The sequence below is a fragment of the Pagrus pagrus genome (assembly GCF_965226575.1).
Source record: "Pagrus pagrus genome assembly, chromosome: 22".
In the NCBI taxonomy this organism is placed as follows: Eukaryota; Metazoa; Chordata; class Actinopteri; order Spariformes; family Sparidae; genus Pagrus; species Pagrus pagrus.
The window spans coordinates 14,312,147-14,337,974 of NC_140204.1; the positions used below are offsets into that span (position 1 = coordinate 14,312,147).

Below are 25,828 nucleotides of genomic sequence, written 5' to 3' on the forward strand. Positions count from 1 at the left end.
AGTTTGCATCCCCTCCCTCCTTTCTACATCCATCACATGAACACGCAGCGGTAACCGCCAGACATAGCAGCAAACATGAGGATCTCTGCTCTCAGGACCGCATCTTTAAGGAGTTTTCTGTCCTGATTGTCCTGACTGAACACTCTGTAACAGTAATTACTGTTGGAATATGGAGCAATTTAACTCTTATTCTAATAAAAATATATCACTTATAGGAGTTGTAATTAAATTTACAACATTTTATTTCATTGCAGTTTAGTTTTGGCATTGCCATCCATTGAACCAAACTAGCGTTTCAAAAAACATGCCGCTTTAATCACCGTTTATCGACTCTTTTGGCCTTGCTGATTGTAAAGAATATTATTCTCTTGAGCTAGCAGACTCTTTTGAAAGTAACTGACTTCTAAGCGGGTTTCTTTCTTTGTCACTTAATGATAAAGGCATGAGGTTAAATAAAAACATGACTGGATCAAAAGTAACCCTGTACTTTGTGATATTGCTTTCATGCCGACTGCAGAGACATGACCATGCTGTGACTTCATTTCAGATCCAGTCCTTTTTTCTGATTTCTGGGGTATGTGATAATTAATATGTGTTATCTGATGCAGCATGATCTGAAAGGATTAGAACACCTGTGAATAACCTTGCATTGCATGCTGTAGTTGTCATTGCAATTTTGCTCCGTTTGAAGTCTTTCGAATAAAAGGACTTGCAGCACAGAAGGGAGAGCTGAAATAAAATGCGGCCTCATATAAACGCTGGAAAGTCGGCTTAGGGTGGCCTTTATCATAATTTTAATTTTGTCCCAGATTCACGCCCACGCGCTCCTCCAGAGTTTGCTTTGTTGCCATGCGGATAAGCATGGCTAAAAAACACAGCGGAATCGGCAATACGGAGATAAGTGTAGAGACAGATTGTGTTATTGGCTTGATTTGAACACTTTTGATCTGTGGCATCTTTTCTTGTCAGGCTTCTTCTTCCTACCAAGAGTTGTCAAAACAAACACGGTCCAAAGAGAAAAACGCTTCAGAAGTGCTGTTTATTTTACAATATCCAGTCTGTGCCTTATCTTTTTTTTATAGTTGCCATCCAGTGTTTTTGTTCTTTAACTTCAGACACACTCTCGACTCGAGATTCGCGCACGAAAACACTACTTCAGACAAGCACGCACTCCTGTTACTGCTGTTCAGGTGACATTGATCAAGTCTCTCCCTCTGTCTCTCTTCAGCTCGCACCATCATTCTGTCCACACACCACATGGACGAGGCAGACATCTTAGGTGATCGCATCGCCATCATCTCCCACGGCCGGCTGCGTTGTTGTGGCTCCTCACTCTTCCTCAAGAAATACTTTGGCAGCGGCTACTACCTCACTCTGGTCCGAGATGGGACTGAAAAGATGATAGCTCAGCGAAATGGCATCATACACAGTCAGGCCAAAGAGGTACGAACAGGAGGCACACCCCACCATAACTCTCAAGACAAGCCTGTTTTGCGCTAATATTTACAAATGTAAATAGATTACCCTTAGAGGTGCAATATGTAAGACTTTCGGTTGAAATCATTCAAAACTTAATTGAAATAAAATGATCAACAGAATGTGAGGGAATAACAGTTTTGACGACTTTTGTGTATTGTATTGAAAAGCATGTGTAGCATGCTAACCAGCTAGCCCTGGTCCTAGCAGCAGGAGTACCAGCACTTCCCCGGTGCTCCAAGCTCCCAGTCCTGATCGCTTGCTGCATGGCTAACTGAGCTAACTAGCCAACAGCAGCTACAGTTGGCAGCAGTTAGCGTCTACTCTGGGGACATGCTGCCCCCTATTTGTTTTGAGTATGAATTCAACGGGTGGCCAATTCTTACATATTGCACCTTTAAGTACATCTAAAACTCATGTTAGCTTTTTGTTTAAAAGCCTGTAAAAAAGTTGCATAGCGCACCTTTAAATCAGACTTTTAAATGATTTAACGACAGTCGACAGTAAGGAGATTATATCATTATTATTGTTATAAGACAAATCAAATTGACTTTCCTACATTATTATGGACCATAATCTAATTCACAAGCAACAGATTCTCGGACAAAGAATGTGAATATAAGTCTGCAATAACATCGTATTCCAAGTAGTCTCTCCACTTCACCACACATTTCTCAGCCCGACCATTAGAGCTGAAAGAAATGTTGTTTGTATGACACCACTTTTGCAAACTCTGTAAACCATTCCCTGAAAGATGGCTCACCTGGGTAATAATTTGCTTTCCCACCATTATACTGGTCAGAATAAAGTCCTTGGCTCCACAGTGGGATGTGATTTGTGGATCACTGAGAACATACAGCCTCGGGCAGAGATCAAAGTTGGTCTGGGTAATGTTTTTTTATACCTTCATGAACCTTAAGCCAATAGTTCTGAAGCATGGGGCATTCACAAGGTAGGTGAAGATGACTCCCTTCAGAGTTGCAGTGCTACCAGCAGTCGTGTGTTATTTTTGTACAGCTTTATTGTTGTGTGAATATTTAACAGTTGAGAAGTTTGACTTCTTATGTTACATGAAAGGAAACGTTTGTAATAAAAACATTACTCCTCAGAGTAAGACATGAGAAACCATCATTTTGTTATCCCCAAGTATATTTCACACATGGCTGTTGAGAGGCACAACATTGGCTGTGTGATCTCATTATCTTCAGATATACACAAATTTGGTGATTAGGACTCTTGCCTGACCATGCAATTACCATCCTTTATTCTCCTTATTAGAATAACTTAACATAAAACTGTTGTAATTGGAAGGGGATCAGGATTTTTGACTTCATGTATGAAGAAATGAACTGGAGTTGCAAGCCCCTTTGACACAACAGTAACCTCTTTCTAGTCCATTATTGAACATGGCCCCTTCTGACTTTCCTGAGTGCTCTCTTTCTCTCTTGCCGCCCTCCCCCTATAATGATCTGTGTTTAGTCTCTCCCAGCATGAGAATTGGCAAACGCCTACGTGCTGGATGATACTAATTGTCACCGGGGAGAGGGGTGGTTCTCGCTCTTGCTCGCCAACAGTGCCTCACACACTTAGTTTTAATCAATAGGAGCAAATGAACAAGATGCACTGATGCCAGCAGGGCTAGAGCAATTACCATTAGTCTGCAAGCTCTTTGAGGTGAGCAGAGTCATTTGTTTGAAATAAATAAATAAGCATGCAAACACCTTTGTGGGCAGGGTAGGAAAGTAACCCCTTTTCCAAGATGACGACTTTGCAATTCAGTGGAAGATTTCGCAATTACACAGCTAATATAACTCTGAAATGGAGCTGGAAGAAGTTTGATCATCCTGATCTCATCCAGTGTGATTAAACTCCATTTAATAAATGTCATCAAGTTCATTTGAAATGCAGTGAGGCCTCTTCAGTCTTGAAGATATCATCTTCAATTGTCTGTATTGTCTTCCCCTAAAAAGACTCAATGTAACACAACAGGTTGACTACATTACCTGTCGTTTGTCTCACAGAGTCTGTTTTATTTAAAGCAATTAAATAGAAACTTTTGGATGGCATCCATTATTCCATTAATGTAAGACAGGAGTTGTTCTAAGTGGCGAGGCATGATAAGGCCCTTCTAATCCAATTCTGATTAACAGGAGAAAGGCTGTCCTTCGAGCAGCAGCAGCCTAGATGATGGCATCGGCAGCACAACATGGAGCAACTCCGATCCCTCAGGTAGAAACTTTATCTCAGTTCTACCAGCCCTGCGCTGTGTGAAAATGTTTTATAGTTAGCACAGCGTGCATTTTAACAACAACTTTTGTGTATATTTGTGTAAATATTTCATCCAAAACTGAAAAATCTGTCATTATTTATTCAACCCTACTGTATACGAAACGTCCAGTAACATCTGTAAGTTAGCATACCATGCTCCAAGGTTCGCACTGTGTAAGCCTTCTTCAAAACCGGGAAACTTCTCAAAAATAATATTCCAATTAGCTCACAGATTTTTTTTTGACCCTCAATACCAAACCAACAAACACTACAGGAGTGGTGAGGTAGCTGCTGCCTTTAGACTCTGCTGAAATGTTCTAGCTACTGGTAGAGTGCACTTGAATGTCCCACTCAAATGTGAGGTACAAATGGGAAAGTTGGATTTTTGGTGATGGAGAAAGAACGACAAGAGCTTTATGAGTGCAGAAAAACCAGGAGGCAAAATAGAAAGTGATGGATTTAAACATAAAACAATGGCAAAGTGTATTTTGACAAATTCCCTGCAAATGGACGATTTTAAAATATTTTATTTTTTTATGTTATTAGTTGAGATTGTGAGTGGTCCCATCTCTAGTGGCTATTGTCCACACTTCCAGAGATCGGTGGTCTTCACTAGAAGCTTTGAGAGGGGTGTTCGTTGTGATGAGACGGGGGGCCAGGAAAGCCCTGCCTAATGTAGCAAACCTTTCCAGCATTACATCACATATGCTTCTCGTATCAAAAAACAGAGAGAGCAAGAGCCAGCTCATAAAACCCACTGTACGCTGCATGCTCGGTACCACATGGAAGACAGATACAGTCTAGCTAGCTGGTGTGGAGCATGGGGAGCATTTAGCAGCTAAAGTGCAGAGATATTTTCCAGTTGAGACCAAACCAGAGCGAAAAGAGAGTGAATATTACGTTCATCAGGTGGACAGAAACAGGACTCGATGCACGACATGAGTGCTTTGTGTTAACATTTAACAGATGATATGTCAATTTTGTGTTCACAACTTGTTTACACTGCCCCCGAGTGGCAAAAAGCATTTCCTTGATATTATTTTTCAACTCTATTCAAGAAATTTAAACTTAAACAGTGGAAATCCATTTACCCTGCGGCACGTTTCACCCCCAATATCGCTGCTAGACACTGTTGTCAAAGCAAATCAGTCCTGGGAAGCATGGATTACCGCATGTTTAATTCCACATTTCAGACAACTCTCTGATGCAAGTGTACAGAACAAAGAGCGATAGCTTAGACTGAACAGATACTGCCAAACTAAAACATGTGATGCTGCTGATTTGATTTGTTTTGATCATTCGTAGCCTTGATCATATAAACAGAAGTACCTGTGCAAGGCATGATCAGACGAAAAATCCCCAGTAGGCTCTAGTTTATTATGCACGGAAAGTCAGTCAGTCTTCGGAGTGATTAGACACACGATGGATAAATATAAGATGCCATAAAAGTAATCACATTTCCACAAGTGACAGCACATTTCTCTTTATTACCACACAGACAGAAACACGCACACATTTTCACAAATAATTTAGTCTGATGTGTGAAGAAGATCCCTTTACTTCTTCATAAAGCACCAAGCCGGTGGTTGTTAAGCTGCAGTAATTATGTATGAGAGGTTCGGGATCAATAATGGATGCGGTGCGTTCTGCAACACTGTCCTGATTGATTCTCACTAAGACCGGGCTTCAGAATGGATGAGGCAGGAGAATTATGTCCACTGATCTGTTTCAGTATGTTTAAAGGTCACATCATCAGGTATGTTGAGATCTCAATTCATTACACGGTGGTTTCTGAATGTTTTACTACCAAAGATATTTCACTAAAGTTCACTGGTAGTATTATATCAACATTGGGTTTGGAAACTTTCAAAGTATGCTTGCTCTTGAGTTCTTTGCACGTTATATCACTCAAACCACTTAGACGAGAGTGATGCAGGAGACAGTGAAGGAGGGAGAGAAATCTATATTTCACACGTCTCTAGTTTGTATACGTGCAGTTTTACAGTCCTTTTGGAGTTTGTTTCATGAGTAATCTTGCGGATCTACATCCGGCAGATTTGACAGCTGTGGGTGAACTTGTTCGGCGCCATGTCCCTGAGGCGGTCTTCCTGGAGAGCATCGGTCAGGAGATCACCTACATACTGCCTTATAGCGGAGCCAGAGATGGGACCTTTGCTCTGCTCTTCCAAGAGCTCGACCTGGCCATGGCTGACCTTGGCCTGACCAGCTACGGCATCTCTGACACAACGCTGGAAGAGGTACATTAAGCGTGGGATTGAAAACCTAGCCAGACATACACTATGAAATACAAAGATATACTGTAGAGAGAGTGCCTACGTACACACAGGAACATAAAGTACACATGCAGATAAAGTTGCCCCTGAGTTTATTATTTTACTTTTCTTCTTTTTCTTTTGGGGTCATTCAATGTCAAGTCAGAGGTTTTTTGTTTATGTTTTAGATCTTTTTCAAAAATGAAGACAGTATAAAAGCAACTTGTCACTGTACATCAAAATCAGTGCTTGAAGTGGAGCAGTACTGGCACCTTTTACATTTTACTCTCTGGCATACTGTGACTTCTTGCTTACTGGCCCTTGTCACAAGCTGCTGATACACTTTTCTGCCTTCGCCATATTCTGCCGGGGACACACAGGAGGAGAAGCGCCCTGAAGCAATGCCCACTTCCTTTCAGCGGCCATCTTGACCGATTGGGCTGTTGAGACAGAGCGCAGAGCTCAGCAGCCTGATCGCAGTCTGCGCCGATCATTTCGGCATCTGTTCTATTTTCTTCATGTGCTGCAAGCGATCTGGCACGAAGAGACGCTGGTGATCTATTAGAAATAGTGCCACTGCTGTTTGTGAACCACTCACAGATCTGTGAATAAGGAGAGTGCCGGAATTTTTTTTTTTTCCACTTTAAGCACTGCATGAAAAATTTGACATTTTTAAACACACTTTCATGGTCCAGACACCATTCTTGCACCTCAAAATGGCAACAAATGTTAGAGACCATGAAATCTCCCACAGCATCAATCAAACATTGTGTTTTTCGCAGGAAAGATCAATATGTATATGCTTTCAGGGACCGCCTGGGGCACCAAACTACCCACTCTAAACGTTTTTTATTTATTTATTTATTAGGTTTTTTTTCAATGGCCATTAATGAAAACGATTTAAAACAATAAGTTTGTCGTGGTCTTTTTATGCTCCTCAAAGTAAAGTAAGCAATCAAAATTTTGGTAGACAGTTTTCAAATCCCTCCCACAACTCAGGTAATATAAATTACAAAGACGGCAGCAGTGTAACAAGCAACTTCACATTTATTACACTACATTTCTTCCCTCAGACTCAGTCTCAGTGCCAAGTATTGTTTTTCACAGCATGCTGATTTGAAATGTATGCAGCCCCTTGTGCTTTGCTGTTTTTCCTTCAAAGTTGTTTCACTTTCAAATGAATGTCACACACAGGATCTATGGGCTCCATCCATTCCTTAGCAATTGTGCAATACTCGTATCAAAGGCTATGCAATGAATTTTAGATGAACTGCAAATTGAGATGGAAATGTCGAGTCATTTTAAATACTTTTACAACCAGACCAACCTTGTAGCAAGTGCAGTACATGTTCAGATTTCTCCTACAAAGTGTCTTTAATCTTTACCAGATTTTACACAAAACGTATGTCAATTGTTTGCGTCATGTTTACGTCATAGATTCCTTGTACTTGCTTTTTATGACGGACCAAAGAAGATGATGATTGCGTCCAAAAATAATCATGTATTTCCAAATTTCCTGAATTTAGATTTGTCCTAAAAACTGAAGGAATAAGTGAGAAACATTGTCACAAAGCTTAAAATAAAAAAAGTCGTAATGATGTGGATAAGAGACATTTACAAACTCAAAGGAAAACAAATGTCCTAAATATCGAGGGCTAGAAGATCCAAACTTACTTAAATGACTTTTGTGTGAAGTACCTCAAAATGTGTAAGACCATGTTTAGTCAGACATGTTTTCAAGCATCATGACGGATGCTTGAAAACGTCATTGATATAAAAGTACCATTTACTGTAACTTGCAGTTGAAGGACTTTTAATTAATATGTTAACTTCATTGTTAAACTGAAAAAAAAAAACGAAAAGAAAATCTTCACTGTCATTCTTCATCATCACCCACGAAGTGAAGTAATAATAGAAGTATTGTCATGGTTATCATTACACATTTGGTGCACGTTCCTATTTTCCCGAATGACTCACAGTTTGTTTGGCACCCAGACTAGTCTTGGATCATAAAGTTGAGCGACTGTTGGTTAATGCCCCTCGTGTAACTCAGACATGATTCAGACATTCATGGCCTGCAGGCGATGTAAATAATTCCTTTTGAATTTCCAAAATTTCGACACAACAAGGTTATTTCATCCTTCCATGTTTTCTTTTGAAGTCCAACTACACTGCTGTTGAAATATGGTGTGATTTTATATATACGGCACTAATAATCAAGGGATGATAGAAGTTACATAGAAGTTAGTCATACAATAACACTTACTCAAGTTACTGAATAACTTTTGAGCTGCTTTTTTAGTGTTTTTACGATGCCAGTAGTCCTATTTTAGGTGTTTTTTTACACATAAAATCATACTCACTACAAATTATGTATTTTTTAAGGCTTGCCCTGAAGCGTGCAGACACTTTTAAGAGGGCAGATGTTGAAACACCGCTTAAAACCCACAGCAGAATGGAATAAACGAAAGTCACTTGGACTTCTTTCACAAATATGGAGATTTATTTCTTTTTGACATATGGCCTGAATTGATAATTGAAGTCAAGGAGGGCACTTCTCTAGGAGAGGCCAATTGGCAGGTGCTCAAGAAAAGGTTAGGATCTCTGTGGATGCACAACCATGATCCGACTCTAAGCAGAAACTTGACGCTGGAGATCAAATCTGTGTACAGTTAACTATCATCTTTGGTTTGCATTCGTCTTGCTTATGTGCATCCTTATAAGGTGACAGGACACGTACTACAGCTCTTATGAAATACTTTATTCACACTTGTGTTAATTTCACAGATATTCCTTAAAGTGGCAGAAGACACCGGAGTGGATGCAGAAATACCAAGTAAGATGACATGCTTACATGCATACACATTGTGATACAAAGAGAAATCAATACAGACATAAATACACAATACATGAATACAAAAAATTAATAGAATTCTAAATGAATTGGAAAATTAAATGGGAAAGTTAAAAACAAAAGGGGAATTGATACACAGATAATTAAAAACCGAAGCAAATTGAAACAAACATCAGTTTATGTAACATTTTATGAATTGATTAATGATTGCATGTATTTTTAACATTAGTTTTGGTGCATTAAATTACATATTGATTTATTTATTATTGATGTATTCCTTTATTTTGACTGTACTTAATGTACTGCAGAAAAAATATTCAGCCTCCTGAAGCTACACTTCACCTATGCAGCTGGTGTTTCTTTGGAGCCAGAATCTGGCAGCAACACAGAGCACTTCAGTGTGGCTTTCAACATTTAGCAATGATGTTGCTGTATCATGTTGTATTAGGTTGATTGCTAGGTAGCATCATGCTTCATATCCTATTTGAACTAACCCGACCTCCAAAGAGGCCATTTCCTTCCATTTGTGTCCACACTTGAAGTCCAACAGTGGATAAATCTTCCACTCCCGCATTTGCAACCTTTATGTTCGTATTTATCGCCAAACAACTTCTCTTTTCAGTATAATCTTAAAAATCGGATTTTCCGTATATTCCTAAAGCACCTGGGTTTGTGCTTTTGCAGGGAATAATATGCCGTCATGCAGGGCAGGTAGCTATTCTTATTGTTATTTATAACCCTAAATTGGGTCAGGCCAAAACAACATATCTTATTTGTATTCCCACAGCAACAGAGGAGCTGTTGGTGAGAGACTGCAAGAGAAGCTCCCGCGCATCCAAGAGGAACAGCATCGCCAGCGCCCACAGTAAAACAGAGCAAGTCTCTGGAAGAAGTGGCAAGTCTCCCCAAATTTATCATACATTGATTTTTATACTGAATTACGTCTCAATTTACGATTCGTGAGTTTGCTCAAAGTTGTTTTTGATGAGTCATATTCATGGGTGTTATTTTGAACAGATTCTCAGTAAAATTAACTATAATATATGCTTGAGCCTTGTTTCTTTTCTGTTTCAAATGAAGACCTGAAAGAAAAGCTCACAAGTAAAGTTGAAGGTAAGTACTGTACTGTTTTATTACACCAGCAGGTGTTTTTCCATGCACCTTTTATTCTCTCGTTCTCATTAGCGTCATGTAGTTTGGCTTCAATTTGTCTGTTTCACCTCAGTGGCCTTTTTGAAAAGAGGGTATAAACAAGTGCTCGGTCTTTAGAATGAGTCATTTTCAAACAGAACTTTCTTCCAATCCGTACAATCCTATCTAAGCTTTCTCTTCACCTTTTTGCCCTCCTGAAAGAAATTCACTTTTATTCAATGCTTTTCCGTCATAACAGTAGCTTTCAATCAGAATACGGTTCATTATCTGGATTATCTTATTATCGTAGCGAGACATAAAACCAAGATGTCACCAACCCCACCTGTTCCCTACTGAATTACACCCAAAGTAACATTTCTAAATTCCTGATGTATTGAAAAAGAAGTAGCTGCTACAGTGAGGAATGAGCTAATACAGCTGGCAGGCTTAACACTTAAGTCTTATTTGATCAGCCCATTAGCTGTGCTGGAAAGCGTGCTCAGCAGGTCCTTTTACATATGCATAGATGATAAATAACACGGTGGGTTAATGTCCACTGCAGACTCAAAGAGGAACGCCAGTGTCAATGGGAAGGGATCCGCAGTCATCACCGGATGGGAGCTGATCAGGAGGCAGTTCCTGGCGCTCTTTATCAAGCGCTTCCACTACGCCCGAAGGAGCCGCAAGGGACTCATTGCCCAGGTAATGGCCACAGTCTGTCATATTGATGGATCGAAGGGTTATACTAGGAGGGTTGCATGGGAGGATCAAGGTAGGATTACATGTTGGCTTTCAAAATCAGTTAATGACACATATGATAGAGAAAGCTCATTTAAAACCTGGAGGGAAAAGTCATCCATCTTGATGCGGTCAATAGTTGTGAAAGTTAAGTTGTGGGGAGAGAAAATCAACACAGAATGAAAAGAAGTTGAAACATTTTGTAGAGCAGTCGATGTCAATGAACTGCCCTTACAATAATCATATTTATTTTTTGTTTATTGCTGCTTAGTTCTGATGAATTACAAAGCACAAAAGTCTTAATTCCTGGCAGATGAACTTTCTTCACCACCATCTCACAATCATCCCGAAAACAATTTGAAGCGTCTGGAAGGGAATGTAAACGCCCCTAAATTAAAATGTTGTCTTTCTTCTGTTTTTATCATCTATAAGCTAGTTGTTACTAAAAGTATTAGCAGTCAATTGACTTGTACTGTACTACTTTATTTACTGTTAGCATTCAAAGTACCTTTATCCCAAATCTCAGTTATATATTTACTGTCAACGCATTTTCGACTGCAGTTCACTGTTCAAGGCTTCAGGTACAGGTTCTCTAGAACGCCAGAAGCTACGGTAGCTGCTAGCTCTGTTAGCCAAAAACACAGCCGGTCTCCTGCCCACTGGCCGCTAACAGCTAACAGCTAACAGCTAACAGCTGACTGCCCCTCATCCTGCTAATTTCAACACAGGTTTATTGTTCACGATGTAGCATGAGGGAAAATAGTCTTTGATAGTGAGTTTCAAAATCAAAATCTAGGGCGGATTTATGCCTAGCTTGGCCAGGAAACTGTTAATACATTAGTGTGGAGAGAGTGAATGAAAGGTGTTTGGGCTCACCTCAGAGTACCATCACTTTCACCTGATGGCTATGATTGGCACCAGAAAGGCAAAGTGACACCCGTGATTTGTTTTCCCTTCACTTTGCTGAGCGCTAATCATGTATTTTCGTTTAGCTGTGTATTAAATGTGATCTCATAACAATTACAGAGATGACAGACCGCTATTAGCCTATTAAGTGAACGTCTATATTATTTTGTTCCTCATGAACATAATTTCAAAAGTCAAAACCAATAAACAGACGTAATTTAAACGGGTCAAAATCAATTTTGGTAAGTAGCAATTTTCCATGTGTGTTATTTTTTTATTTGATTTTTTTTTTTTCTAAAATGTGGGTTGTGACTTAAATTGTCTCGGCGCGCACACACACACACACACACACACACACACACACACACACCACCACCACCCATCCCCATTCATAGCATGTAAATATCAGGTAATGCCATCAGTTATGACAGCTGACATGATGCTGAAATAATCATAAGTGAAAGTGACTGAAGTGCAGCTCATTCACTCAGGTCAGCTGTTGTGTGTGTGTGTATGTGTGTGAGAGTGAGTGAGTGTGTGTGAGAGAGAGAGTAGAGAGAGAACAATGTTTCACCTTTGTGAGGTGTACAGGTTCTTCTTGTAATTTGCTGCAGTACCAATCCCCATTAGTCACTGTCAGTCTTGGACGTCCCTCTTTAGTGGGGACGCAGAGCAGGATGGAGGGATAAGTGTGCGAGTGTGTATGTACAAGGGTGCACATTGTCTGCAAGGGCGCACCTCCTACCTCCTGCTCTTTATTCATTTGGCTAAAGGATTTTTTTTTTTTTTTTTTTTGTCCCCCATCATGTCAACAGCTCCCATTGTCAGCTGATATGATTGTGTGGTGAGGTAATCTCCTGGAATACAAGTGGTTAGGGGAATATAAAAGAGATTATGGCATGTAACACAAAAGGAGTGATTTATGGGAATGAAAGTTGGGCACAGGCGAGTGTTGGCAATGTCAGGATCAGGGAGAAGCAGTTATTGGTTATGTTGCGGCAGATGAGTTGAAGGCTTCTGGTTGTTTGGAGCTCAAACTGATGACAACACCGCCTTTCAAGCTGCAGCAACCTTGCTTTTAAGCAGCAGATGATGCACATTGCTGCTCCAGCGTCTGAATTATTTTTGTTTATTGTCGTGGATAGGATTTTCTCGCTCGAAACAACATCAAGTTGACGCACTATTTGTTTTATTTTGTCTGAATGCTGTGAAAAGATAAACATTAACACACCAGTCAAAATATACAAGGTGATGCTACTATCCACTTTAATATGAGGCGAAGCAAGAGAGCTATTATTCACAAATGAAATTGGGTAGACGTAAACGTTTTGCTAAGGAAACAAACTCGATTTAATGAGCCATTCGACTTTGCGGGAAATATAACACATCTTAATCGTGTTTTGGTGTTTATACCCTGTTTGCATATAATCCTGTCCTCTTCTTTAAATCCCCACCAAACTTGAAAATGCGATAAACTCATGCATTGTTCATGGCAGCGCTTTGGCTTTGTGAGCATAATGACTTCTCCCTGTTTTTTGCAGATCTCTCTCAATGGAAGAAGTACCAGCTGTCACCTGCAATTACTGTTGAGAGAGAGAGAGAGAGAAAACAGAGAGACAGAGAGAGAGAGCAACAGGAAACGAATAGTTCTCTCTTTTTTTCTCTTTTTTTTTGCGGTCTGCCATTAAGCTTTTCAGTCCCATTGCTGCTCTTTATCTTGCTTTCAAGCACATTTCCACGGCTGTAGCTCCATGCAGTAAATTCGGGATTTTCAATTGTGGCATCTTGAATTGGCCCGGCAAATTGCGTGGCCCGCAATTAATCAAGTGTACGCAAGCCTCCCCCTTCTGCCGCCGAGCTGCACCCCAACCTGCAAGTGATTAAACATTAAAGATATCTTGCTTTTTTCCCACTGACCTTTTTGTCAGCACTAACAATGAAATGAAAAGAGAATTACATGACGGAGAAAAGGCGATTGAACGAGGGGGGGGGCGGTGGCGATGAGGACAGGGGGAGGCTTTGGCGCCGTCTAGTCTTTTAAAATAACAACACAAAAGACAAGAGAATAGCAGGAAACTAATTATATCTGAGAGGCCAGATGATGGTGGCAGCGGTGGAAGTGTTTAATCAAACTCATAAAGCGTGCCGAAGAGCCCAAACAAGTTTGTGGGGAGCATATTAATGTGCACACGTTGCTGCGACGGTCTCGCGGTGTTGTTGATTGCATCAGTCATTTTGCAGCACGTAATAACAGTGAAGGGGGCTCGGGGAGGGGGATGATGAAATGGATCTCACTTTGAATCTTGTGCCGTCATGCTTACACACAGTATCGCCCATACCGATCTCCAATGCACACTACGTAATATAATAATGCTTTTTGTGTGTGTTGTTTTGTTTCAAGGAAGCCCAGCTATGGTTTTTATGACTCATAATTATGTCATTTATGTGGTTACATTACATTGGTCATAAAATGAGTGCAGCCTATTTCTACTTGCAATGATTGTGTGCTCTATGACTGTTGACTATGAAGCTTTGAGGCAGACAATTTGAATTCAGGATTAACTCAGGTCCTCGAGTAATTGTTGTAGCTCTAGTGGTAGATGGAAATCTGATTTTGTTTCTTGCGATTCAGTGAATTTTCTCAGCTCGTCAACAAGTCGGCTTGTTTGACAGTTACTTCCCTTGCGATAAAATACCCACGATTGCATTCCAATCTCACGCATTTGTAGCATTTCTGTAACATTTTACCTCAGATGTAGCTGGATAAATATTTCAAGCAGAGCAGCGACAGGGACGCTTTAATGAGATAATTTGATTTCAAATTTGTCACCATCCTCCTAGGTGGTCCTGCCTGCTGTTTTTGTGTGTCTGTCTTTGATCTTCTCGCTCATCGTGCCACCGTTCACTGAATATCCCAGTCTGGAGCTGCAGCCGTGGATGTACGGCCTGCCTCAAACCACCTTTTACAGGTAAGCACATTATGTAAAATGGCATGGAATGATTTGTTTTTATTTCTTATTATGGCATTTTACCTGATTCAGCACAGTTTTGTGATTTTGAACTTTTTCCTTTTAAGAAATCCTTTCAAAATCCGCTCGCCAGGCAAGAAGTGGATAGTTAGAGTGGCAAGAGCAAAAATGGCAAATGTGGCCGAGTAGATGAACGACAAGATGTGAGGGAGTTTAAATTTCAAAGGCAGAAAATCAAAGGAAAAACATGTCTCTGTACTGCTCATGCTGTTTGATTGCCAAGAGATTTTTGCATTGCTGAGGTCATCAATCTGGACGCTGTCCCCTTCTTGGTGGCAGCTTGCCATTCTGTCACTGAGAATCATGCTTGGCGACAGGACATGGCCTTGGTGGACGTCAGCACCCACTGCGAACAAACTTGACTTATTGCAGAGGATGTGGACACATAAGAACACCCAGATGTGCACTACTCTAGATGGCTTTTTGTTTTTTTAAAGAATCTGACCTGAGACATGTCCTTACTTTCATGTGTACATTTATGGTACATGAAATTTAACAATATGGATTTCTCCACAGTAAATTTGAATCTGAGTTCACAGGTAAAATCTCCATATTCACACCAGTAAGCCCCAGATTTCTCCGACAGGACCGATCCTTCTCTGTGACAACGAAAGTACTGTAAAAATGCCAATTGAATTCTAATAGGCGTCACTGGTCACAGCATCTGTCCCAAGCATCAAGCTAATCTCGACACTGCATTCGTAATCTGTTCTTGTGACACGGAGCTGTCGTTGCTTATCCAGCCTGCAGGTATTTCTTTCTCGCTGGCAGCGCTTTGTGCAAATTCACTTTGAAGATGTCAAAACACAATTAACTGTAACCCGAAACTGGTTTATTTAAGATGCAATCTGAGCTCTCAGCCACACGCTACTCCTTTTGTATTTGTTGACTTATTTATACCCTTTCATCACATTCGAGTCCTGACAAAAAGCTTTAATCGACCATTGTATTTATTATTTTTGGTTGCTTATCCTTAAGTTTAAGCAAAGATTTGTAGCAACATTGTCAAGTGTTGATAAACAGCTCATGAATTTGGTTTTATCCACACAGCCTCAGTCCACCACATATCACTCTGTTATCTGACATTACTTTATTTTTTGCTGCTTCTTTCTCTGGACCAGTATTGTCACAGGTTCGGCATCACACATCCACCTTTTTCCTTTTGTATGGGCACTTCTGGCCTTCTTAGAGCATTTGGTGTGGCATAACATTCATACATGAAGATCTAGATTAGCGTCTTTATTCAGTGGATGCTACGAACACTATTATCATTGACACTGGTGTGTTAATAATAATAGTTACTTACGCTTATTTTGCGAAACCGAAAGTAATAACCATAATCGTTTCCCCAGTAACCTCCCTAATGACTGACCCAGGAACAAATTACATTTTGTAAATGTAATATTTTTCTCCCTCGAAGCTAAAATGTTGAGATGATTCACTACACATGGTAATGCTTTGTGCGAAGAAGCTTTTAAGCACTCGGTCTTGAAAAATGACTTGCTTTCCAAGGTGTTTGAAAATACAATGTTGTGCTTTAATACCAAAGTTTGACTGAAACATGGAAGTGCATTTCTCTGTCACTCTCCGCAGTGCTGAAACATACAAATTAATTCTGCCTCTCTGTCTCTGCCTCTCTGTGCTGAAACATTCAAAGTGTTCTGTCTCTCTCCATGGTGCTGAAACTTTCAGACCCGGTCTGCTCGCTGTCACTACTTGTTATTATGTCCTCTGTGACCAACTCATGGAGTACACGATGTCATTTGCACTTAGAAACATCCAGCAATAGTACATAGCAGCTAAAAACCCAGGCAGCAACTGCTACCAACCTTAGAAAACTACCTTCACACTAAAATAATATCTAGCACAAGATAGAAGGTACAGGTGAAGGTAAATTGTAGCTCACAAGCACAAGATTTCAGAGCATTTTGCTCAACAGACTCGTTCACAAAGTCTCTGCCAAAGTGTCGAACTCCCAACCTCACGTTCACCTCTCTCTGGATTTCCCGGGGACTGTTCTTGTGCGATTCGTTTTAAAACTGGAGTGTTCTTCATTTCTCTGACATTCCCCCTGGCCAATTATTAAATATTGTCTTTTCTCTTGAGTGACTTTAAAACATCCTGCCTGTGTAATTAAAAGTAGTGTGCCTTTTCATCCTTAAAAGTTCATTCGGAGGAGCATTGCAGCTCTACTTGCATCATAAACGGCAATGATCCATTTTAGTTTCGAGTGATTGAAGATAATGATTGATCTAGTGTGGCAGTTCAGGGGGCTTCTTACCCTGCTCACTGGTGTTTAATGCATAACAGTGAAAATAATATGGATTAGTTCACCTCTTTATTTTTTTAGTTTTAGGTTAGTTTAATTTTGTTTTTGTAGAGATCAGAACATTAAAGGTAATCTTTACTCCAAATAATAGATCAAGAACGCTCTTTTTCCTTAGTGTTCATATTGCAGTGATATAATGCAGCCTTCATTTGACTTTCTTCTAATATTGTCTCAGTTCTTAGTTCTGTGATGTTTCATTTTGACTTGATGAACTATTCATTAGTTCCACTGTTTCTGTGTGTATGCACAAGTCTTTGGGACTGTCCAATAGTTTTATTACTTTGTATAACGTGCTAACCCAGCCATTGTTAATTGCAAAACAGATGGCTGCACACAATCCTTTTTTTATTTTTTTTATTTTACAATCCGACCACTTCAATTGCGTTCACTGGTGGTCAAGGGAACGACCGTATGACCTTCATGGAGACGCCTCTAAATGAGACAATGAACACAGTATTAATCCAAATGGTCGGCTGGGCTGTGGCCCACTGCTGGCAGAAAGCCATCACGATGGTCTTTTTGTAACACTGTGTTTTAACTCCCTCCGGTACCCTTAAGATAAAGGGCAGAGTGTGTGCGGTTGGTAATGAGAATGAAATTGGAATGGGAAGATTGTTTAACCGAGACACGGGGCTTAGATATGTACAGGACACTCAGATAATAATGAAAGGCTGTGAAGAGCTTATACTGTACACAGAATCTTGAACAGGCTCGTGTCGGTACATGCTTGCCCAGGAGTACACATCAGAACAGAGCTTGACTCAAGCAAGTATGCATCAATGTACAGTCAGTGTTGATGTGGGAATTCTTGTTTTGAAAAAGACGGTAAACTCAGTGATTTCTCTCGCACTCTTATATAACAAAACCCCGGCGGTGTGCGGCATCGCAGCATTGTAGCCGAGCATTTACTCGAAATGCAGCACATCTGATCACCTCGTGTGCATGCCGGATTTTCCTTCAGGCCTCCGTGGATGTCAAGATACGTGTAAGATTAATGATCATCTAAACTCCCGTGCTTTGTAGAAGACAGATCAGATGATCAACTGTGACAGGAGACGGATTATAAGATGCGTTAAATGCTAACCAGTTGTGATGAAAGAAGTATTAGAAGACTTGTCAAATCCTAACCAGTTGTGACAGCTGTGTATTCCAAACATAATGACAGATAGCACTGCTGTTACTTTAACTTGTCACTTATCACACTTTCACACAATATCACTGACTAAAGTGATTGCAGGGCCTCTAACATCAAGACATTTTTGCTGTCCAACGTGACACCAGTCAAACCATCAATAGAGGTTAATAGTAAGACTCAGCTTGTTCTGCTTCTCCTTACAGTAAAGGCAGCTCTTATTGAGTGTTGGCCGTCTTTTCTTTTTAGATGGGCTGTCTGCTTCCAATATTATCAAGGCTGCACAGGTCATTCTGTGAATTGATTCAGCTGTTTAAGATAGACTCCATCTTGGTGCCCTGTCAATGTCCAGTGGGATGACAATAGATCTCAGCTGATCATTGGTCAAGACTACCAAGACTCTGATTAATACAGTATTTCCATCTTGATGGTCTAGAATGGGTGATTCTAATGTAAATCAGTCCAGTCAATTCTGTTGCAAGCAGGTATACGATTTTACACTTCTGATGGGTATGGCTCTGCAGAAGTTAAAGAGTTTTCAATTTATACTTCAGCAAAAGGTTTCAGTTGTCTTCACGTTAACCAGATGCTGTCCTATAGCTGCTAAAGTAACTACCCAATCACAACGCTCGACAACTTATGACGATGTCCGTGACGTTGCAAAATTCTCCATGTTAATGTCCGTCGAAACTACATCAGTTCTTTTGAGCTACATTCATCACATTTTCATTTGTTTTATTTTTGTACTGTACTGTACTTGTGTCTTTGACTTCTACCTAATCAATAGTCTTGATGCCCATGGATTAAGTGGAACCTTAAGGCACACTGTAATATTGGTATGTGTTTTATTTCTATTGATTATATTCCCAATTTTTACAGCAACGATGGGCCCGATAATGTGGAGGTGTCTCAGGTGGTTGAAACCTTGGTGAACACGCCTGGCTTTGGGACTCGCTGCATGATTGGAGACCCGATACCGTGAGTGTTTCTGAGTTACACAAGAAGCCAAAACAACAGTGTGTGCACATGCATTCAGGCCAGATGGTACTTGTGAAATGTAAAGCTCTGCAAGCTGTTTATGTGCAGCTAGTAGCTGGACACCTGTGTATGCACATACGCAAACACGGACTCATGCATTCCTGAGCATGTGCCTGCACCTCCTTCACAAAATGCTGCTGCAGAAATCATATAACCCTGAAAAAGAGCCAAGTAAACCGGAGTGTTGTAGAAGCTCTGCATGCACATGTTTGGAAACCCAACGACCATCTTGATCAGAATAATTTGAATAATGAAAACCACTTTAAACTTCAAAATGAAATGGAATTATTACTGAGCTTGGAGCCCGTACAGTTCATACGAGTGCGTGTGCATCGCAAATGCTGTGAGCTCCATACTGTGCTTAAGTTCTTCAAACACACACGTCTTGTAATTCAGAGGTATTATCCAGCAGCCTTTAAAAGATATTTTACTTGTGACAAATGTTGTTTATACTAAGTGGGTAAACAGAAACCTCTCAGATGGCATACAATATCCAGTCAACAAAGTACCTCCAATATCTCGATTCGATCCCCCTCATTCTCCTCCCTTCTTATCAAGCTTTATGCCACACAGCTGTTACAAGTGTGGTGAAGATAAGAGAACATTGTGTTTATATGTTTTTCAGGAGCTGCGGATGGCACGACTCAATTATTACCAATTAAATACTCATTGTTCTTCCATTGTTCTCTCTCAGGAAGTTACCATGCTCGCCTAGTGGCTCTGAGTGGTTCACTCCACCCGTGGATCAGTCCGTCACTGACATCTTCCTCAATGGGAACTGGAGCATGTCAAACCCCTCCCCCTCCTGTGAGTGCAGCACACCTGAACGGACGTTTATGTTACCTGACTGTCCACCCGGTGCAGGAGGGCTCCCACCACCTCAGGTCAGTCTTTTACACCGGAGCTTGTTTTTTTTGCTGGGAGGGGAGTGTGGCAGTCGTGGTAGTCACCATTACTTGACGTTGAGGTTATACATTTGATGTGCTGCACTGTGGTTCTGAAATACAATGGGTGGTGCCTGCTCAGGCCTATAAGAGCTGACCAAGCAGAGCAGACTGGGCTTTTTGCAATGGGGACGTTAAAGAGACAGGCACTGAAATGGAGCGTCCAGACAGAGGTGCTCCTGTTATGCAAAGCATGAGAAAGAGATTTGAATACAGGCTAGGACTGTTTGCATAATCACCGATCCGTACATACCAAATGAAGGCATAGGTGTAGAGTTACATGTAACCCATAAGGCATGAAGGGATTTTTATTCAGGAAAAAAAACTCATTTATAACCTAATATAATAAATATGTAATTTTGATGAAGACAGATGAGTTTTTAGAGGTTTAATCAATGCCAGGAATGACACAACAGCACAATAAAAAATGCCTCTCGTGGAAGCTTTTGGCTTGCAGTCTGAAAGTCCCAGTCAGCATCATTTTGATTTGAAAATGTAAAGGTACTTACTAACAAGGAATTTGCATTGCATTGCAAAATGTAAATCAGCCTTTTGTGCTGTGTCCCTTTTGTGAACTAGCGTGCATGCATGAAAGTAGGACCAAAATTGATTCCACTGAAAATACACTGAATTTGCCACTGAGAATGATTCAGCTGGTTCCACATCTGCTGAAATATACCCATAGTGTGTCCCTTTCCTCTTTCAGGTGTATGCCAACCTTTAATTTTCTATTTACAGTATGCATTTCTGCCAGCATAGACCTTACACTGGACGTCACCTTTCTTCTCAAATCATAAGTCCATACCTATCCTTAATGGGCCATTACTTGATACACATGGCCAAGTGCACGAGGGCAAATGTTACACATCTGACCTGAAGAGGATCATCCAGGTCGGGATCGATGGACAAGTTAGAGGCTCCGCTACCAGCCACCACCTGCTGACTGAACCAATCACAATATAGAGACAAAGTAGTGTCTCATTTGGAGCTAACTGGTTTGCACTGCTGTCTCCCAATGATAATGAGAAATCTAAGCTTGAGAGAGTAATAGATTGAGGAGCTGCCGCCTCCACTTCAATGTCGAATTTTATTCGCAAGGGCTTTGTCTGTATACTTAGGCTTTGCATGTTGGGTAGTTTTCTCTTCACATGTAATAGCGTGCCAGAAAAAACTGCCATCTGGCAACAGTTTGTAAGTCTTAAAGGATGTCTGTCGTACTAAAACAGCATGTCTGCAAATTATTTTAAAGAATATTCAATAAGCCTGAAAAAATATTTTGGAAGTTGAAGATTGGACTGGAGTGTGGGCAGCCTTAATGTAACAGGATGTGCAGAAGTGGGAGGGTGTGGCAGTAAATCCTGTATGTGTCTGTAGGTTTCAAACAACCAAGTGTAACTTATTACAAAAGTGCCAAATTGCAGTAATATAGTAATATCAGTAATAAAATGCAGTAATATCAACAGCAGAAAGTCGTAGAAATGAACCTGAAACCAACCTGTTTTCCTGGCTTGAGCTACACACTATAAAGCAGGGAATACATGATAAGTTGTATAGATGAAGCCTTTAATTCTTTTAACAGTAATAAAAAAGCATCATAGTTATATGGATGTACAAGGCATCCCCTACATGATTCAGTAACTGAAACATTTTGACTTTCAAATGGTACACTGTGAGAAAACTGCATGTTTTTGTTACCTACAGTCAACTTAGGCATCCAAAAATGTAGCCTTGAGCCTTTTGAGCGAATATAGTTTTAACATTTTTATGTAGACAAATCATTTTTTCAAAACAATAAGCCTACGGAGCTTTTAGAAAAGGTGCACAATAAAAGCATCTATTTTCCTTTAAGGCATTAGTATGATTATGAATTAATCATTTTAAAATGTTTGTCGGATCCAAAATGATTGTTTTGTTTGTCTCTGTGTAGGAAATCTGAGAGTTGCTCCCAGCTTGTTACAAGGTTTGTTAGCCAATAGGATAACACCTTTGATATGGCGTGGTATTTGTGTTTTGTCAGCATAAATAGTCTTAGTAGTTGCCAGTTTATGCTTTACTGAGGTTAAACATGTCTTACAAGTGTTTTAAATTGTTAGTTTTTACATGTCTATGATATAATTTAAATAGTCCTTGTTAGTTCAGTTTGCAAAGCAGTTATGAAGTAGAAAAGCTTCCTTCAGTCTCAGTTCTTAAGAGAAGTAAGGGAGTGTTGAAAGAGATACTCTTCTATTCCCAGTTACACAATACTCACACAGCCACATTCAGATATATCTAAAATGATTGTGTCTCTTAATTGCCGTGGCATTTTCCCCTTCAGAATCTAACACTCTTGGGAGATGTCATCTTGGAAGGACAAATGAGACACCTATTAAAAAAAGAGAAACTCTGGAAAGGACATGAAATGACACAGTTTGAAACAGCAGGCCTCCCCCGACTGCCAGTCTTTTGTTTTTCCTCCATTCCCTTATACCTACCCTATACAATACTCCATGCGATGTAATGTGCCATTTCAAACCCTCCGCATAGCTGTAATGCCTCGTTGAACTTGTGTGAGTCTCTCTGTGTGCTCCCTCCTGTGACAAGGCCATCCAGAGCCGCATTAATAGAGCGACTGTCCAGGTATCATGTTATAGGATGATTGTTGAGACAGTCAAACAAGAGATGTGCCCTTTGTGTAACCTTTTCCTTTCCCTGACGTTCGGTCCTAGCTTATGACAGCACTGTCACAGAGTCGCCCATTTGTTGACTTGCTACTTGTAGCTTTGTGTCTTCAAGATACCCATCGAGGCCATCAAGGTCTTCCTTTCCAACCTCCTTTTTTTGTCCTTTTCTTCTCCTTCATCTGCTACTTCCATCTAAAACAGTCTGAATATTTTCCTTTTATTTTATGGATTGCTACTACTTGGTAACTTTACTGCATTTCCACTTCATCGTGCTGTAAGTTGCTATACTTTGGTACATTAGCCTCAGTAAGAAGACAATTTATAAAGGCCAATTCTTGACTACATCTTGTTACATTCACTTGCATCATTTCTTTATTTACAGCATCTTATTTCGTTCCAATCCAGATCCTGTAAAAGGATATTAAAATGGACTCCTGTTTTTTTTTTGTCTGCATGGAAACAACCTTGAGGACATTGTGTTATTATCATGCAACAAGATTATTGCCAGTCGTCTCCCACTGTGGCTAAAGGAAGTTTAAATTTAGCATAAGAATCTGCTTGAAGAGGAGAACATTTATATGCAATACATATGCTGTAAACAGTCTGGTTTCTCTGCTCATCACCTTTTTTTTTTTTTTTTTTTTTTTTTTCACATAACGCAACACTATGTTTATTTGGCAGGGGTCAGTTTTTGGTAACTCAGTAAGCCAGCAAGCTCTGCAGCCTTTTTATTTCATCATCTGAAGGCTTGAAAGATTTATACCACTGTGACAGTGTGCAAGCTCATGTGGTAGAAAGATACTGTAATATATCTGGATTTTGAGGCAAAATGATTGATCGTTAACATTTTAATGTTAGTAAAAAGACTCCTCTTTGTCTGCGTACATATCCAGTGTCTTTATAAATGACAGTGAATGAAAGTATGAAATCCGAAACCCTCCAAACCTCTCCGACCCTCTCTGCCTCTCTGCTGTTCACCGCAATCCACAAGTGGGCTGTAACCAGTAATTTACTATTTGAGATGCAATGTAATGCATCAGATCATGTAATAGAAACATACAGTATATATATTTTATATTGTCTGGCCATCATGCATCATATATACAGCATTTCTTGTAAGTCAGGAGAATTGTTGCTGAACATTGCAACATGCTGCTGAACACACATATGCACTTAAGAGAATGTTTGCTTGTGTGCTCTGGAAACATATGCATTTATCATCATTGCTCACCTGCAGACCCGCGGTCCATCACAGGGGGCCATAAATGAATGCGAGTCCAAGGCAGAGACCACCCACAGAAGCCGAGCACATTGTGAGGATGTATTCCCTTTGACCTGAAAGCTTCCCCCGTTGAATAAATCATGACAAAGCGTACCAGCCTTACGAGTTTTCTTTTTTATCTTTTATCCTGCCCATCCTCCGAATATGCCCTTGAGAAACTACAGACAAGACGAGAGAGGAAAAAAAACACGGACACATCACCGCAGGAGGTAGTGCAAAATCATTGTTTCTATGGAAATGGCAGGCAACAGTAAGCCTCGATGGATAGGCCGTCATGCATGCAGGGGAATTGATAAAGCCGCCACGTTCACCAAATTACAATTGATGTCTTTATCATTGGAGACCGGCCTAACCACTTCTCACTTGAAAACTACTCTCCTTGGCCTCATCTATTAGTTTATTGAAGTTCGGCATTGGCTTACCATTTGTGTTTTTGAAAAAAAGTTGTGCAAGGGAAATACAACTACAATTAGAGAGTTTGTTGGTTTGAGAGAAGCCTTCAGCAGGAGTATTCGTTGCATCTTTAAAGGCTTCTGCGTGGCATATTCGTTTTAATTCAGAACAAAGATTGACCGGTTCAATGAAACCATAATGAATCTGTTAACTTTACATCTATAAGCAGCTTTCTTTTTTTCCCCTCCAACAACAGCCTATTGGCAAAGAACAAATCCAGTAAACGCAGATCAGCTCCAAAACCCCCGCCAGCTCCATACACAACCTGGCAAACACAACAGGCTGGCACATCCTTTCTCTGCTGGGCCCTGTTGATTTGTCACTTTGACTCCCAACACCCGCAGATCCATTTTAGTGTAAAGCGACCTGTCCTGAGCCGCCCTCTCAGCAGAAGGCAAGAGATGCTGGAAAACAAGAGCATAAAGGTCATTGAATTGCGAGTTGAGGCGAGTGTCAGACGGGGCAGCGGCTTCCCTTTGTTGTGGCTAAACAGAACAGTAGGCGTCCGGATGAAAATCTGTCACCGGGCGAGGATGTGGGCAACTCGGTCTCTCGTGATCCGGGACAGAATAGGCAGAGCAGCTTGTTGACTGCGTGTTTGTCACCCAACAAGGGCTTTACACACCACTTCAGCTATTACCTAATGGCAGTGTGCGGCTCAGTTTAAAACGATTGCTGTGATGAGATCAAATCGGACTTAGTCACACAGCACAATGAAACTGCGCTGAACTCCAGAGCAACTCCCGAAATACACACAATGACACACGTACGCACACTTCACACAACAAGGCTGCCTGTCACTTCATGCCCTGCTCATCATGTTATAATGAGCTAAATGATTTTAAGACAACTTCACACTTTGTTTTGCATGAAAACACAATTAAACCTGATCATCACTTGCAAAACTTGAAGTCAGAGGACAAGTGACCCTGCACCTTAACATAACATGTTTAATTATAGAAGAATTCTGCTTTCCTGAAATTGCTTTTTCTTTGCTCACGCTAGATAACATTTGAATTTTACCTTAGAGGTACAGAGCGATATAAACATTGCCAGGATTAATATGAACACAGCGCGGCCTCTTATCTCCCCTGCGCTCAAGTATGCCAGCTCATTCAACAGATTTGATTACTCCTTAGTTTACATTTCCCTCACCCCTGTTTGCTTCCCCAGCTATCAAGCTACCACTGTGTGGTGGAGAGATGCCGCTATGCACAGAATGCCAAACAAACTGATGCTGTTCACAGGTAATGAACAAGAGATGCAGGCCCAGGTATTGCGCGACCACGTATTTCACCAATTTCGGTCTTTTTGA

At 40.5% G+C, this 25,828-nt stretch overlaps 1 protein-coding gene across 7 annotated transcripts in view; it reads left to right on the top strand.

Moving 5' to 3' along the window:
- Window positions 1–25,828, top strand: part of LOC311252029 (phospholipid-transporting ATPase ABCA1) — a 175,409-nt gene that overhangs the window by 89,532 nt on the left and 60,049 nt on the right. For 6 of the 7 annotated variants that reach the window (XM_084344780.1, XM_084344779.1, XM_084344785.1 and 3 more), the window contains 11 exons: window positions 1,229–1,443; window positions 3,627–3,705; window positions 5,800–6,002; window positions 8,805–8,853; window positions 9,556–9,582; window positions 9,659–9,766; window positions 9,952–9,984; window positions 10,565–10,704; window positions 14,488–14,615; window positions 19,016–19,114; window positions 19,869–20,058. In XM_084344780.1, coding sequence (XP_084200906.1) covers window positions 1,229–1,443; window positions 3,627–3,705; window positions 5,800–6,002; window positions 8,805–8,853; window positions 9,556–9,582; window positions 9,659–9,766; window positions 9,952–9,984; window positions 10,565–10,704; window positions 14,488–14,615; window positions 19,016–19,114; window positions 19,869–20,058 — 1,271 coding nt within the window. The remainder of the gene's footprint in view (window positions 1–1,228; window positions 1,444–3,626; window positions 3,706–5,799; window positions 6,003–8,804; window positions 8,854–9,555; window positions 9,583–9,658; window positions 9,767–9,951; window positions 9,985–10,564; window positions 10,705–14,487; window positions 14,616–19,015; window positions 19,115–19,868; window positions 20,059–25,828) is intronic. The other variant, XM_084344784.1, reaches the window with a different exon arrangement.